We start from the raw sequence: 16057 nt of genomic DNA on the forward strand, positions 1-16057 counted from the left end.
GGTGAGCAGGGAGAGTGCCTTAGACCAGCCAGAATGTCTTGAGATAGTCTAGACATCACATGGATGTCATGTAGGTGGTTCAGAGGAGGTGCCTGGGGCTAGTATACATGTTGGACAGATACACATTCATGGTTTTTGGAGTCTTAAGGTGGGCAAAGTCTCCTCGGAGTGAAGCAGATGTGTTCTTGGAATTTTTGAATATGCAAGAAGGACCTGGACAGAGCTTGAGGTATGGGCTGGAAGTTAGGCAAGGAGTAGCTCTTGCTGGGAGCCCTGGTGGTGAGATGTTGCTCCTAGGCACTTAAAGAAGGTGTAGGTGCCTAAAGTGACTCTTGTCTCTTTTTCCTGGCAGCTGCACAGACTTGGGATTGGGACTCCCTAGCTCAGGACCTTGCTTGATTTTACCAGTTCAGAGCCAGATCCCACAGTTGCTGTTGGTGTGATCTGTGCCTCTCAGCTCTGTCCCATGGAACTTCTCACTCTTGAGTGTGGTGTGGCTCCTCCCCTCTTTTTGTGCTCTTCACATGGCACTACAGCTCTTCCCTCAGCCATCTGACAGGGCAAGCAGAGGCCTTCCCATGTGGAATACCCAGGGCTCGTTCTTTTATTCCACCACGTCCTATTTAGTGTTAGAACTGTAGATGGCTTCAAAATAGAAGGCTACCCAGTGTGGTCATCAAGTATGGGACTTGACATCCACTAAGCCTGGGCAGAGTGCTTACAGCCTTCCATGTTGGCACTGGTGCTCAGCCTTGTTCACTAGTTTAGTTGCTGTAGTGACCAAATCCTGTGTGCACAACAGTGCTTCAGAACTAAAGTGCTGTGTAAACTCTGGCCGTGTTGTTAAATAAGAATCAAGGGGCTGGAGAGATGGCTCAGAGGTTAAGAGCACTGACTGCTCTTCCAGAGGTCCTGAGTTCAATTCCCAGCAACCACATGGTGGCTCATAACCATCTGTAACAAGTTCTGGTGCCCTCTTCTGGCCTGCAGTCATACATGCTGTATATATATAATAAATAAATAAATCTAAAAAAAAAAAAAAAAGAAAAAAAAGAAAAGAAATAAGAATCAAAAGTGAAGTCTGGGGATTGTGGGGCAGGGCTGGTAAGATTGCTCAGTGGGTAAAGGTGCTTGTCATATAAGCCTAACCAACATGAGTTCCAGTCCTGGAACCCATGTAAAGATGGGAGGAGAGAACCAGCTCCACATGTCTATCCTGTCTTTCACACTCATGTAGTGGCACATATATATGCACCCTCATGCATATATATAATAATAAATAATTAAAAAATGATTGTAGGACAATAGCAAGGATCCAGAGACTCTTAATTAGACCTGGGCCTCAGAAAATAGTACCTACAGAAACAAACAGAAGGGAGCAGAGAAAGGATGCTGGGGCAGGGGGAGGTAGTCCCTGAAGAGCTGACCTTCTTTCACTGTAGTGTCTAGACCTGGCACAGAGCTAGAGGAGTTTGGATCTCTTCCTAGGTCGGGTTGCTATTGCTCTAATGAAACACCATGACCAGAAGCAAGTTGGGGAGGAAAGGGTTTATTTGACTTACACTTGCATGCCACTGTTCATCACTGAAGGAAGTCAGGCCAGAAACTCAAAAAGAGCAGGAACCTGGAGGCAGGAGCTGATGCAGAAACCATGGAGGGGTACTGCTTACTGGTTTCCTCCCCATGGCTTGCTCAGGCCTGCTTTCTTATAGCCCAGGACCACCTGCTCATGGGTGACACCACCCACAATGGGCTAATCAATCACTAATTAAGAAAATGGATCAGGCATAGTGGCACATACCTTTAATACCAGCACTTGGGAGGCAGAGGCAGGTCTGTAAGTTTGAAGCCAACCTGGTCTACATAGTGAGTTACAGGACAACCAGGGCAATATAGTGAGACCTAATCTCAAAAGAGAAAGAAAAAAGGAAAATACCCTAGAGGCTTGCCTACAGCCTGATCTAATGGAGGCATTTCCTTAATTGAGGTTCCCTCCTCTCAGATGACTTTAGCTTGTGTCAGTTGACGTAAAATGAGCCAGCACAAATGTCCACTGATTGTGGGGTGATTGTTTCTAATGTATTTCTACCCATTTATTTGAATACCTTATTGGTGATGGCAGCTTTCTAAACTCGGCTGGAGGTAGGGATGTTTGAGGAGACTGAACTTTCCATTCTCTGCAGTTGTGGATACAGACACCAGAGGTCTGGGGCCCTGGATAAAGGAATGGAATTCTTCTTTAGGACTTTGTGCTTTCTACAAAGTATAGCTATTGATATCTTACAAGGCCAGGGTGGTGCAAAGAGGGTACAGAATCAGTGGTCACACATTTGGCCCCCTGTGTCTGCTGTAGGCAGTGAGTGCATGAGAGACCAGATTGCAATTGGTTCCTGTCTCTTTTGACATTGGACTTGTGGCATCTTTTTTCTGTGCCCCAGTTTTCTTGTCTGTAGTGTGGGCACATTATTCATTAGTCCTGATCCATAGAATTGTGGTTAAATAGTGTGCTGCCTGAACCAAAGATGAGTGAAAGCTGATTGTCTTTGTTCTGTTGTGGTTACACTGGCACCAGATTTGGCTCATTCCTTAAAGAGAAGGCTATTGAGTCTTTGCTGTTACCTTGATCTTGACTTTGGTTGGAAAGAAGACACACAGAGCTTCCTCCCAATAACTAATGCCACTGTGCTCACAGCCCCCTATTTGGGGTCACCAGATGCTGCATCATTCTAGCCCCATGGCATCTTAGTTTGCTTTGAGCCCACTAAGACCCCAAGACTTCTGTGCTTCCGTCCCACCGTCATTCAGGTGATGATGGCAGTTGAAAATGCCTAATATTGCCTCTGTTGTGCAGACGCTAATGAGGCTGTCTGTTGGCCCTGGACCTTTGAATGTTGATTGTCATCTGGTCAGTGGGCTGTACCTTGGTTGGCATTGTTCTGGAAGGTTCTCCTCTGTGTGTCCTCATCCATCTGGTGATGCTCCAGACTGGATTGTGCATGTCCACTCACCCAGTGCTCTCTCTTGTCATAGACAACATCCCTGAGGACCTCAGAGACCCTTTTTACATCGACCAGTATGAGCAGGAGCACATTAAGCCACCCGTCATCAAGCTTCTCCTGTCAAGTGAGCTGTATTGCCGTGTCTGCAGCCTTATCCTAAAAGGGGACCAGGTGGCCACCTTACAAGGACACCAATCTGTCATCCAGGCCCTGTCCCGGAAGGGCATCTATGTGATGGAGAGTGATGACACCCCTGTGACAGATGCTGACCTCAGCCAGGCACCTATTAAGATGGTAAGTCTCTGACAGGCATTCCTTCTGCTCCCTTGGCTGAGCAGGCAAGACTCAGTGCCCTGCTGTTAGGTGACAGATGGTGAGGTCTGTCCATGTGTATTGGTGGTCATTAATGACATGCCTGTATTTTAAAGACTGTCATCATTCTGGAAAGAGCAGCTTGCTTTTGGTTCTTACTATGATGCAATGAAGTGTAAAGATGTAAGTGTGGTGGGGCACACCACTGCAGAGCCTTCCCGTCGGACGGCTGCACTAGCCAGAATTAGTTGCCTGTCCTCAGAGGCTGTGCCTCTTCAGATCAGCCTGGCACCTAGCCCACTATGTCCTTGCATTGCTTTTGTTAACTTGTTCCCTGGTATTTTGCATGCCATGCCTTTTTTCACTCAGTTTAAGTGTGACATGTTGTGGGTGAAGAGAAGGTTCTGAAGAGAATGAAGGTAGGGTGTGATACAGAGGAGGGTCCTGTTGGCATCCCAGAGCCTTAGGAGGCAGAGGAAGGGTGCAGCCTCTTACCACAGCTTTTCCAGGTCCACAGAGGAAGCTTATAGTCTACTGGTAAGAGATGAGGACCTTGGACCACTGCTGCAGTCTGGAACAGTGCCTAGCCAGTGTTATCCTTTGCGGGGAAGCTAAGGCAGAAAGTTTTCTTGCATTGGGACCCATAAGAGGTTTAGTGTACTGACTGCTGCCTCTGTCCCCAGAGTGCCCACATGGCAATGGTGGATGCCCTGATGATGGCCTATACTGTGGAGATGATCAGCATTGAGAAGGTGGTGGCCAGTGTCAAGCGATTCTCTACATTCAGCGCCTCAAAAGAACTTCCATATGACCTCGAGGATGCCATGGTATTCTGGATCAATAAGGTAAATGCCTGTCTAGCTCTCTTCTTGATCGAGAGCTGCCTGCTTTTTGTTCCCCATGCTGGAACCTAGCTACTAGAGCTTGTTTAGGACTACACGATACTGTATCCAGCTAGGTGTCCAGTAGATTAGCAGACAGTCCTTACTCCTGGGCACTGAGAGTAGAGCAAAAAAATAGGTTTGTGTGTGGAAATGCATGTGTGGTTACAGCTAATGAGGTGTCATTTTTATCTGAGATACTTGTATATAGTACTTGTTCGCAATCTTTGCCAATAATTATTGGGGAGGAGTCAAGTTTCTTGTGTATTCCCGTGTTTGAGTGCTTGGTTGATTTTTATCAGTGTGTACGTGTGTATACACATGTATTCATGTGGGAGTACAGATGTGCACATGCCACGACATGCCTGTGGAAGAAAACCTCAGGGGTTGATTCTTGTTTTCCACCTTGTTTGAGACAAAGTCTTTGGAACTCCACCTCCCATTTTGCTGTAGGAACACTGAAATTTCAAACACTTGCTACTGTGTTTGGGGTTACATGCTGTGCTGGCTAGTTTTAGGACATCTTGGCTCAAACTAGAGTCATTTTGGAAGAGGGGACCTTACTTGAGAAAATACCCTACTAGATTGGCCTGTGGACGAGCTTCTGGTGCATTTTCTTGATTGATGATTAATGTGGGAGGGACCACCTGTGCTGGTGGTCCTTGGTGCTATAAGAAAGCAGGCTGAGGAAGCCAAGGAGAGCCAGCCAGTAGGTAGCCTTCCTCCAATGGCCTCTGCTTTGTTCTTGCCTCTAGGTTCTTGCCTTCACTTCCTTCAATGATGTACTATTACCTGGAAGTGTAAGATGAAATAAATACTTTCCTCCCCAAGTTGCTTTTGATCATGGTGTTTTATCACAGCAATAGAAACTGTAACTGAAACACATGGTTTGGGGGATCTGATTTGGTTCTTCATGCTTACTTAGCAAGCACTTGACCTACCTACTGAGCCCCTTGTCTTAGTTAGCCTTTCTATTGCTGTGAAGAGACACTATGATCACAGCAACTTTTTTTTTCATTTTTCTTTATTAAGAAATTTTCTGCTCACTCTATATACCACCCACAGATCCCATATCCTCCCTCCTCCCACCCCCAACCCTCCCTCCCAAGCTACCCCACATCACCACATCCCCCAAATCAAGGTTTCCCATGGGGAGTCAGCAGAGCCCGGCACACTGAGCCTAGGCAGGTCCAAGCCCCTCCCTACTGCACCAAGGCTCACAGCAACTCTTACAAAGGAAAACATTTAGTTGGGGTGGCTTACAGTTTCAAAGGTTTAGAACCATTATTATCATGGTGTGACATGGTGGCATGCAGGAAGACATGGTGCTGGAGAAGGAGCTGAGTGTTGACATCTTGACTTGCAGGCAACAGGAAGTGGTCTGTCTCATTGGGCATATCTTGAGCATATATAAGACCTCAAAGCTCACCTCCAGTGATACACTTCCTCCAGCAAGGCCATACTTATTCCAACAAAGCCACACCTCCTAATAATGCCACTCCCTATGAGCTTATGGGGGCAAATTACTTTTCAAACTATCTCCTGCCCCTCCCCCCCTTTTTTAAAAACGATAACCCAGGTTGGCTTCGAACTTGTTATGTAGCTGAGGATGACCGTGAACTCTGATTCTCCTGCTTCCCAGGTCTTGGGGCAGACATACAAACATACACCATCATGTCAGGCTACATCCATATTTTAAATAGACACAGTATTTTTGTCTTCTGATTTGCCCCTGGTAGACATATGTGCTGATTTGAGATTGTGAAAATTATGCATACTGCCACATAGCTCTCCATCCCTGTCCCTTGTTCTTGGGTCACAGACACATTGGCACTCTACTGTTAGACTTTAAACTGTGTCTTGGTATCTGCTTATTCAGCCATATTCCCACTCTAGGATACTTTGTTTTTTTGTTTTTTTTTTTGCTTTAGTTTTCATAAACATCTCTTTCTTTCTTATTTAATATTTCTATTTGTATTTCATGTTTTTTTATTTCTTTAGCATTTCCATGGCAACTTACAATCCTTATTTACTTCCCTCCACTCCCCCCACTCCCACTACCCCCACCCCCACTACCCCCACCCTCCCCCCATGGCTTTTCTGGTTGTTGCTAGATTGTAGGTTTTTTCCTTGGTTAGAGTCATTAGATGCAATGTGTGCGTCTGGCTAAATGTTCTCCCCACTCTGCATCCAGGGTGAATTGCCTAGCATCCAGCAAGATGGAGCTCTCTTGCAGCCTTCACTACATTTGTGTGTTCTTAGAGTCCTTTATACAACTTCACAGGAGCCTCACAAGCTTCAGCATTGAGGTCTGTATAGCATATTGAGTTTCTTTCCTTGTGGTGTCCCTCTGGGACCCTATATTCCCTAGCTTAGATAGTGGAAGCCTAGTCTGCCTGCATTTCTGCCATTCTGAACTCCTTTTCTCCTCCTAACTTGAGGTATAGTCGATACATCCTTTCTGTAGAGCCCCACCCCGATCTGATTGTGCATCTTGGGTGGAAAGTCTGTCTGACACAGGACTACAGCTGAGCAAGTGGTATCATTCTGGTTCTCTGTGCTGAAGGTGACCTGAATCATCACTGGTGGTCACTTAGGGTTTCCTTATCTCCTAAGTGATCTGGGTTGTACCATGGTCCATCTTTCTGGGGCTCATTTAACTTTTTGGTGTGTGTGATATGCATATATGTGTTTGCATGTGTATACATGTGTATATGTGCATTGGCATGAGTACATGTGGAAGCAAGAGTTCAAAAGTTGTAAATATCTTGCCATCCAGGTTTTTTTTAAGTAGGGGCTCACACTGAATGGACTGCTCCTTAAATGACTAGAGTGTGTGGCCATTAGTCCTAGGTCATTCTATTCCCATCTCAAGTGTTGAGATTTATTTATTTATTTATTGGTTGGTGCTTGGGGTTCTGAACTCAGGTCTTCATGCTTGTGCAGCTAGCGCTTTACCTCCTGAGTCTACGTCTCCAGGATTTTACTGATGCCTGTGATTTAAAACTCACTCTACTGAAACATAACTTACATGCCACCTATGGACGTGGTTCCTTGCATTTTAACAAGTGATGCCATCCTTTAAATAGCCAATTCTGTCATTCTCAGAATGTTGCCTTAGGCTCCTTTGCAGTTAGCCCCTCCCCCAGGCCCAGGCTCATACCCATCTCCTTTTGTCTGTCTGTCTGTCTATCTATCTCCCTATCTATCTCCCTATCTATCTATCTATCTATCTATCTATCTATCTATCTATCTATCTATCTATCTATCTATCTATCTATCTATCTCCCTATCTATCTCCCTATCTATCTCCCTATCTATCTATCTATCTATCTATCTATCTATCTATCTATCTATCTATCTATCTATTGGTTTTTTGAGACAGGGTTTCTCTGTGTAACTTTGCGCCTTTCCTGGGACTCACTTGGTAGCCCAGGCTGGCCTTGAACTCACAGAGATCCGCCTGGCTCTGCCTCCCGAGTGCTGGGATTAAAGGCGTGTGCCACCACCGCCCGGCTGTCTGTATTTTATGTGCATTGTGCTTTGTCTGAATGTATGTCTGTGAGGGTGTTAGATTTCCTGGAACTGAAGTTACAGACAGTTGTGAGCTGCCATGTGGGTGCTGGGAATTGAACCCAGGTCCTCTGGAGGAGCAGTCAGTCCTCTTAACCACTGAGCCGTCTCTCCACTGCCCCCCTCCCCCATCTGCTTTCTTAATGGGATTAGTTTTGCTTTATCCAGGTTTTGCTTAAAATGTTCTTGCACTTGACTTCTTTTACTGCACCAAATGTATCTATAAATAGTTTGGTTCTGTTTATGCCTTGTAGAATTTCTTTATATGACTGTGTCATGATTTGTTTGTCATTCTTCTGCTGAGGACATCTCAGTGCTTTCCAGTTTTTGAATAAAGATGCTGGGGCATTTGGATGTATGTCCCTAGATGCTAATACTCTTTCTTTGAGTGAGTACTTAGTACCATTGCTGGGTCAGATGAGTGTATTTTAACATACTTGATTAAGTTGTTTTGTTTTTGACAGGGTCTCACTATGTAGACCAGGCTGGCCTCAGTCTCACCAACTGCCTGTGACACCAAGTGCAGAGACTAAAGACCTATTCCACACCCAGTATTTAGTTAGGTCTTAAGAAAAAACTGCTAGAATATTTTCTAAGTGGACACCTTTTTAAATTCAGGGACAGGGTAGGAATCTTTTGGCTTTGACTGTTAATCAGTTCTTGATCAGTTGGTCTTTGATTTGGGATATTTGTGTGGTTGTGTAGTAGAATCTCTTGTGTTTCCAGATGTTTATATTTTTGCAAGTCCTTGTTTGAATATTTTACACAACTTTTATTAATTTGTTTTTTTGTATGTTTGAGTTAGGGTCTTACTTTGTAGCTGAAGCTGGCTTGGAACTCTGTGAATCCTAAGCTGTCCTTGAACTTTTGATCTTCCTGCCTTAGTCTCTTGAATGTTGTGATTACAAGTGAGTGATACCATTCTTGGTTTAAACCAGTTTTTAATTGGGTTCTTTGTCTTAATCTAGTTGCATGAATATGTGTACCTTGTTAGGAATGTGTGTTGTGACTTTCTTCTCTTTTACCATTTCTTAGTAATTGCTTTCCCAAAGCGAAGGTTTCTGGGATTTTGAAGCCTAGTTTACATTCTTTCTTGCTAAGTGATTTCTGCCCTGCCCCAAGATTCAAGGATTTGCTCCCTTGCTTCTTCCTAGTGGTTTGGTGGTCTTTGCTCTTTCCTTGAGCTTTCTGATGTACCTTGAGGTTATTCACTGTGCAAGAAGCAGGGAAGGGATGTAATCTACCTACTTTGTGCACAGAGAGCAGTTAGAGATTCCCTATAGCAGAGATTTTTTCTTTCCTCTGCATGTTACTGTGGCAGTGGCTCTGTTGGGTCCCATTTGAGCTGCACATGTGAATCTATCTCAAGATGTTCCTTCTCCATTGAACTATGTGACTAGTTCCATGGTAACTTGAGGTGAGTGTAGCTTATACAGAAAGTAGTCTGTAATAATAATAATTTGAATTTAGATAATACATGTCTTTGAACTGGATCCTTTTTTTATTAAAGAAAGAATTGTTTTAGCTCTAGTAGGTTGTCTTCATGTCCTCATGAGTTTTTAGAATCAACTTGTTGGTTTCTACAAAAAGCACTTGTAGGGATTTTGATTGGAATGCATTGAAACCAGATCAGTTTGAGGGGCATGGATGTAGTACCCTGTTGAGAAATGCAGTCCATTGTCATACTTTTGTTCATGAAATTTATCCCCAGCATTTCAGTGCTTTGAGTGTGTGTTTCTTAGTTCCATTTCCAGTTGCTTGTTGCTAGTCTGCAGAAACACAGTTAAATTTTTTAAAAAAGCCCTTTCCCTTATGGAATTGGTTAGGACCTCTTGTAGAATATGGAGAAGTGGGAGAAGAAAGCTTTTGTTTGTCCCTAATCCTCAGGACCCAGATAGTGGTCTGCTATTTTTACTCTAATGCATTCCCCCCCCTTGTTTTGATATTAGGACGATATTGGCTCGAAAAAGATATTGGGATGTTTTCCTTTTTCTGTTCTGTGCAGTAACTTGAATATGATTGGTTTCATTTCCATTCTGAAACCTTTGGACTTGCTGGTGAAGCCATCTGGGCCTGGAGTTGTATATGGGTTTAGTTGTGAAAACTTCTATATATACTTTAAGTTATTTAGATTTTCTGTCTAATTTTGTGTCAGTTTTGGTATTTGTAGCTTTCACGGAGTTTATTTTAAGTTGTTGAATTTATTAGCATAAACTTTATTGATTTTTTTTTTTTAAAACTTTTTGGATAAATGTATCTGCAGTCTGTAGTGACCCTGTCTTCATTTTCTGATGCTGATCATCCTTTCTTCCTTGTTTTTTTTCTGGTTTACCAACTTTATTAATCATCTTCAGAACATTACATGTCTCTGCTATTTAATATTTATTTTTTTCTTTACCTTTTTTGTTTTTTTAATTTATTTTACTCTCCTCTTGTTTTTATTTCATCTTAAATTTTTTTTTTTTTTTTGGTTTTTCAAGACAGGGTTTCTCTGTGTAGCTTTGCGCCTCTCCTGGAACTCACTTGGTAGCCCAGGCTGGCCTCGAACTCACAGAGATCTGCCTGGCTCTGCCTCCCAAGTGCTGGGATTAAAGGCATGCGCCACCACTGCCCGGCCTCATCTTAAATTTATTTATTTGTTTTTGTTTTTTTGAGACAGGATTTCTCTGTGTAACAGCCCTAGCTGTCCTGGAACTTGCTTTGTAGACTAGGCTGGCCTCCAACTCACAGAGATCTACCTGCCTCCTGAGCATTGGGATTAAAGGCACGTGCCACCACGCCTGTCTTTCGCACAACCATGCCTGGCTTACCTTAAATTTATTTATTTAGAGACAGGTTCTAATTCTTTAGCCCAAGCTGCCCTTTGAGTTCCCAGCATTTCTCCTGTCTTAGCCTCAGTGTTCACCTCTTGAATGTTGTTACTGGCACATAGCAACTGAGCATGTTTGTGCAGTGATGTTCCAGCACCATGTAATGGTCGGATTCAGTTAGCACATCCATCATCTCAAGCATTCATCTTCGTTATGGTGAGAGCAGACAAACCTTGTTTCTAGGGGCTGGGCAAGTAGCACAGTGGCAGAATGCTTGTCTAGTGTGCAGGAAGCCTTGGATTCTAGTCTCAGCACTAAAAACAAAAGCAAAATAAAATGTTTCAGCTATTGGAAGTATTGCACACTCTGTCTTCATACATTAGAAAGCTAATTCATTCAAACTTGCCTTGCTTCTCGTCTGTGAGGTTACGAGGTGGTGCCTTCCCTCCAGCAGTGCTTTGCTTTGTCTCATGTACTTGAGTATGTTGTACTTCATTCCCTTTAAAATACTTTGTTTCACTTGTGGTTTCTTGTTTTATCAGTGGATTATCTGAAAAGACTCGTTTGATTTTTAATATTTGGAGGGAATTCATTCCAGAGACAGCTTTGTATTTGGGGTTTTGTTTTTTTAAGATTTATTTTTATTGTTTTTATTGTGTGTATGTGGGGGTGGGGAGTGGGGCTTGTACATGTGAATGCAGGTACCTGCTGAAGCCAGAGGTATAGGATCCCCTGGAGCTGGAGTTACAGGTGGTTGGTTGTGAGCCACCCTAAGTGGGTGCTTGGAACCAAACTCAGATTCCTTGAAGAGCAATATGTGCTGTGAACTGGAGAGTCATGTCTCCAGCCCCTGCTTTTTGATTTCTGGTTGAATTTGGTGGTGTGGTTTGAATCGTGGGGTGACTGAGTCCCACTGGCAGCTGGTGGTACCTGTATGTATGTGTTGCATTCTTCCTGCTCCTGGGCCTGAGGGTTGTTCTCTGGGGGAACAGGCGCTGCAGCACTGTCTGTTTCATGCTTCCTATGTCTGCTCTGCACTCCATAGGTTCAAAGTCTCTTATCAGGGTTTGTGTATTTTTATGATTAACCCCTAGTCTTTAAGCTGTGTCTATCACCAGTGATAAATAGCTCTTGCCCCAGAGGTTTCTGCATTTAGAACCTAGTATTTTTCCAGCTGCCTGTGAGCGGTATTGGTGTGCCTATGTTGTACCTCTTTAATTCTTTGTAATTGTTTTGTGTGTGTGTATGTGTGTGTGTGTGTGTGTGTGTGTGTGTGTGTCTGTGTCTGTGTGTGTGTCTGTGTCTGTGTGTCTGTGTCTGTGTGTGCGTGTATCTCACTATATAGCCTGGCTTGCATAGTCTCATTATGTAGACCATTCTGGCCCCAAACTCACAGTACCTGCCAGCCTCTGCCTCATGAATGCTGGTATTACATGTGTGCACAGCATACCCAGCCCTTTTACTCTGCTGTCTTCTTCCTATTTAAGCGCATTCTTGAGCACCGTGTAATTTGCCATCCTCATTTATTCATCTGATAGCCTCTGCTTTATCATTAGAGACTAGACCAGTAAGAGTGGTGTGATTGTCCATGTGGCTGAATTCTACCATCTGGCCTGATGTCTGGTTATCTCATCTTTTTTTTTTTTTTTTTAAACTTTCCGTCCTTTCTTTCTTTGGGTTACTTGAAGTTCTCCAATATTTCATAGGAGTTGTTGTAGGTTATGACGTGCATTGTTAGGTTGCCCAGGGCTACTGTGACCAGAGTGATGTGTTCATGGTAATAGGAGACATATTTTTCTCCTAGGACTTTTGTCGTTGTCGAATTCATTTTGTGGCAGCCCCACCCAGTTATGTCCTTTCTACTTTCAACAGTCATTTGTTTATTTTGTTTTTTGTTGTTTTGTACTAGCTGTGGTTGTTGCTGTGGAGGCTGGTGCTGACCAATGCTTTCTGGTCCTTGTGCCCTCCCCGATTGTGAAGGACTAGCAGTTCACAGTGACCATGCAGTGTCCACACTGCAAAAAGATAAGGGATTCTTGATATATTAAGGTCATATTTTTTAAAGGACATTTTTGTGTATGCATGGGGTTGGGGGGAACATGTGTGTATTTTAAGTGCAGGTACACAATGAGACAAGAGGAAGATGTCTATTTATCTTCTTCTCTTCTTTCCTTATCCGCATGACACAGGGTTTCTCACTGAACCTGAAATTCACCATTTTTTTGGCTAGACTGGTTGACCTGCAGTGATCCTCTTCTCTTTGCCACCCACAGTGTTGGGGCCACAGGTGCACATAGTCATGCTCAGCTTTAAAAAAAAAATACATTTTGTCTGTCTGTATATACAAGTATGTGTGCTTATACTCATGGTGCCATGTGGAGGTCAGAGGACAACTTGTGGAAGTTGATTCTCTAATTCTACTGTGTGGGTCCCAGGGATTGAACTCAGATTATCAGGCTTCGTAGCAAGTGCCTTTACTCACTGAGCCTTCTTGCCAACCAGTTTCCACCTCCCCCCTCTTTTAACACTGGGACTCACTGGACCAGCTCCCCAGCATATACATACATACATACATACAAACATACATACACACACACACACACACACACACACACACACACACACACATATATATATTTACTTTTGGTTTGTTTGCTAATTGATTCATCGATTGATTAATTGATTGACAAAATCTCTCTATATAACCCTGGCTGTCCTGGAGCTCACTCTGTAGACCAGGCAAATCTCAAACTCATAGAGATCTGCCTGCCTTTGCCTCCCAAGTGCTTGGATTAAAGGTGTGTGCAACCTCACGTGGCCTGTATTTGTATTTTGAATGTGGTATCACATATTCCAGGCTAGTCTCATACTGGTTATCGCTATGTAGTTGCAGTTGAACCTGAACCACTAATCCTCTTGCCTCTACACTCCAAGGGTTACACCTAGTTTTATGTGGTGCTGAGAATTGAACCTAGGGTCTTATGAATATTAGACACTCTACAGACTGAGTTATACCAACCCCTTCCCTTTTTTAAGAGACAGGATTTTGCTATTGATTCTAGGCTGGCCTGGAGCTCACTATGTAGCTCAGACTAGGCCTCAAGCTTTTAGCAGTCTTACCTCAGACTCCCAATGTTATTTATTTATTGGCATTATTTACCAGGCTCAAGAAAACATGAGGTACAACGGAACCTACCTCTAAGAGTTTTTTTATTAGGGAAGAGAAAGAGTGGAGGTGGGTAGGCCTGCTGAAAAGAAAGGTGCTGGAGTGGGGGATGTGTGCTGCCTCTGGCGAGAGGGAGAGAGCGGGAAGCCGGTAGAGCCTGCTTTGATAAGTCACCTTGTACATGCATATATGGCTTATGTGGCTACGCCACACATGCATGTAGATTACCTGATCACACTGCATGCAGATTATGTGACCACGCATGCACAGGTTGCGTAGGACATAAGGCCCTGGAGTGACTAAGCATTTTGCCTGACTGCTGACAGCACATGCAAGGTCATGTGACTCCGGAAGTGCTAGTATACTAATACCCAAGTGCTGGGATGAGCTTTGTGCACTGCCTTGCCTAGCTTAGCTTTGCTCTTGTGTAATCCTTAGCAGTGTCTCAGATTTCTAGGTGTCCCTAGGTCCCATTTGGAGCTGACTGCACTTGCACATTGCCAGCTGCATTTTCCCACCCACCTGTTAACTCTCGTAGTGATTTTTATAGACTGGGTATGCATTCACTGAGCCTTGGCTTCCTGGAAAACACTTAATAGACTTTTTTTCAGGTCCTGCAGCTGGATATAGACAGTGGTTGGCAGTCTCTGTCTTTGGATGAAGATGTTGCTTCTTGATTACAGGGTGGGCATTGGGGGCTGAGATGACAGTTTTTGTCCCAATTATGTTTTTAAAGTTAGTACTGACTCTTATGGTCAGCCCTACTTCCCCCTCAGAAGATGGGGGGGAGTGTCTCATATCCTCCCAATCCCCTTCCCGTCTGTCTCTCAAGCCCACTTCGGGGCTAGCTGGTGTGCTCTCCTCTCTGCTTTCTGGGCCACGTGACTCACAGTAGATGCTTGGTTTGCTTTGCCATGGTTATTCTCCTTGATTTTGAAAAATAATGTATATTTTCCTTTAAAAATGCCCATTCTATCAAAAATTTGAAATTAATTTACATTTTAGGCACAAAGATAGGATTTTATGTAGTACTTTTTAAATGGTTTTGCTTTCTTTCACTGTGTATCTGAGGAGGACCTTAAACTTCTGATCTTTCTGCCTTCACCTCCCAACTTCTAAGACTACAGGCATGAGCCACTTTACCCAGGTTTTGTTAGTGGCTTTACTCTGCTTCAAAAATCTGACTGTTGGGTTGGTGAGATGGCTTATCAGATAAGGATACTTGTTGCCAAGCCCGCACACTGGAGTTTGGTCCTTATCTGCATGGTAGAAGGAGAGAACTGCTTCTGCAAATTGTCTTCTGACCTCCACATGTGTACTGTGGCACTGTGAGCACAAGTCAATGCACACACATAGAGATTAACAGACAGACAGACAGACAGACAGACAGACAACCCAACTGACTATGTGCACCTGTGGCCTTGCCCTGGGTGGGGCAGAGGTAAGCGGTTGAGAGCCGCCATGTGAGTGCTGGAAATGAAGCCCAGGTCCTCTGTAAAAACAAGCGCTTTTAACCACTGGGCTGTCTCTCCAGCCCCTTTATCTTCGTTTTTAAAGAGATTTTCTACCTTCTTGATGTTACGTCATTCACATATTTATTTTTGTTTGTTGATGAGCCACTCAGTACTGCACATGTTCACCTGATTGTCACTCTGGCCACTCCTCTAAGTATTAATGTGTATGTTTACAAAGTCTGCTATTACACGCATTAAGAAATTGTATTGTGTGTGTGATGATGGATGTGTGGGTGCACATGTCGGCAGGCTGTAGTCAGAGAACAACTCTGTGGAACTTGTTCTCTCCTTCTGTCTTTATGTGGGTTCCGAGGATAGAACTCCAGACACTAGAGTGCTGAACTATCTCACTGACCCCGTATAAACAGAAATTGGACACTGTCTTAATTTCAGGAGAGATTACTTAAATCTGTGGTTTTAAGGGATTTACAGCTTGGATTTTATAACTGAATTTTATTTGGTGTTGACTTTCTGTGGTCAGAGGAGGTGTGACCCAAGATTAGGTAGATTGTTATGGGTTGTCTGGAGACAGCTGTGTTCACAGTGTGCATGGGGTCTGGCCCTCAGGATTCCACAGTGGTGAGGGAAGAGCCTTCCTGGTATTTGGAGGTATTTGCAGGAGCAGGCTGACCCTGTGACTCATGGCAAGTTTGGGGTCACGTAGAATCCAACTGTTCTGTATCTTTGTAATTGGCCTGATGGCACCTGTGTCTTAAGAGTTAACAGCAGGTGCTGTGGGATCGCCTGGTGATGAAATGGAGATATAGGGGATGACATGGGGGAGCAGTGGCCTTCTTAATGC

At 43.9% G+C, this 16057-nt stretch overlaps 1 protein-coding gene across 2 annotated transcripts in view; it reads left to right on the forward strand.

The window, feature by feature from the left end:
• The window catches only part of Camsap1 (calmodulin regulated spectrin associated protein 1), a 67732-nt gene that overhangs the window by 19036 nt on the left and 32639 nt on the right, over window positions 1-16057 (forward strand). For both annotated transcript variants that reach the window (XM_028868794.1, XM_028868795.1), the window contains exons 2-3: window positions 3031-3293; window positions 3995-4156. In XM_028868794.1, the coding sequence (XP_028724627.1) occupies window positions 3031-3293; window positions 3995-4156 (425 nt within the window). The remainder of the gene's footprint in view (window positions 1-3030; window positions 3294-3994; window positions 4157-16057) is intronic.

Source organism: Peromyscus leucopus, chromosome 4, assembly GCF_004664715.2.
Source record: "Peromyscus leucopus breed LL Stock chromosome 4, UCI_PerLeu_2.1, whole genome shotgun sequence".
NCBI lineage: Eukaryota > Metazoa > Chordata > Mammalia > Rodentia > Cricetidae > Peromyscus > Peromyscus leucopus.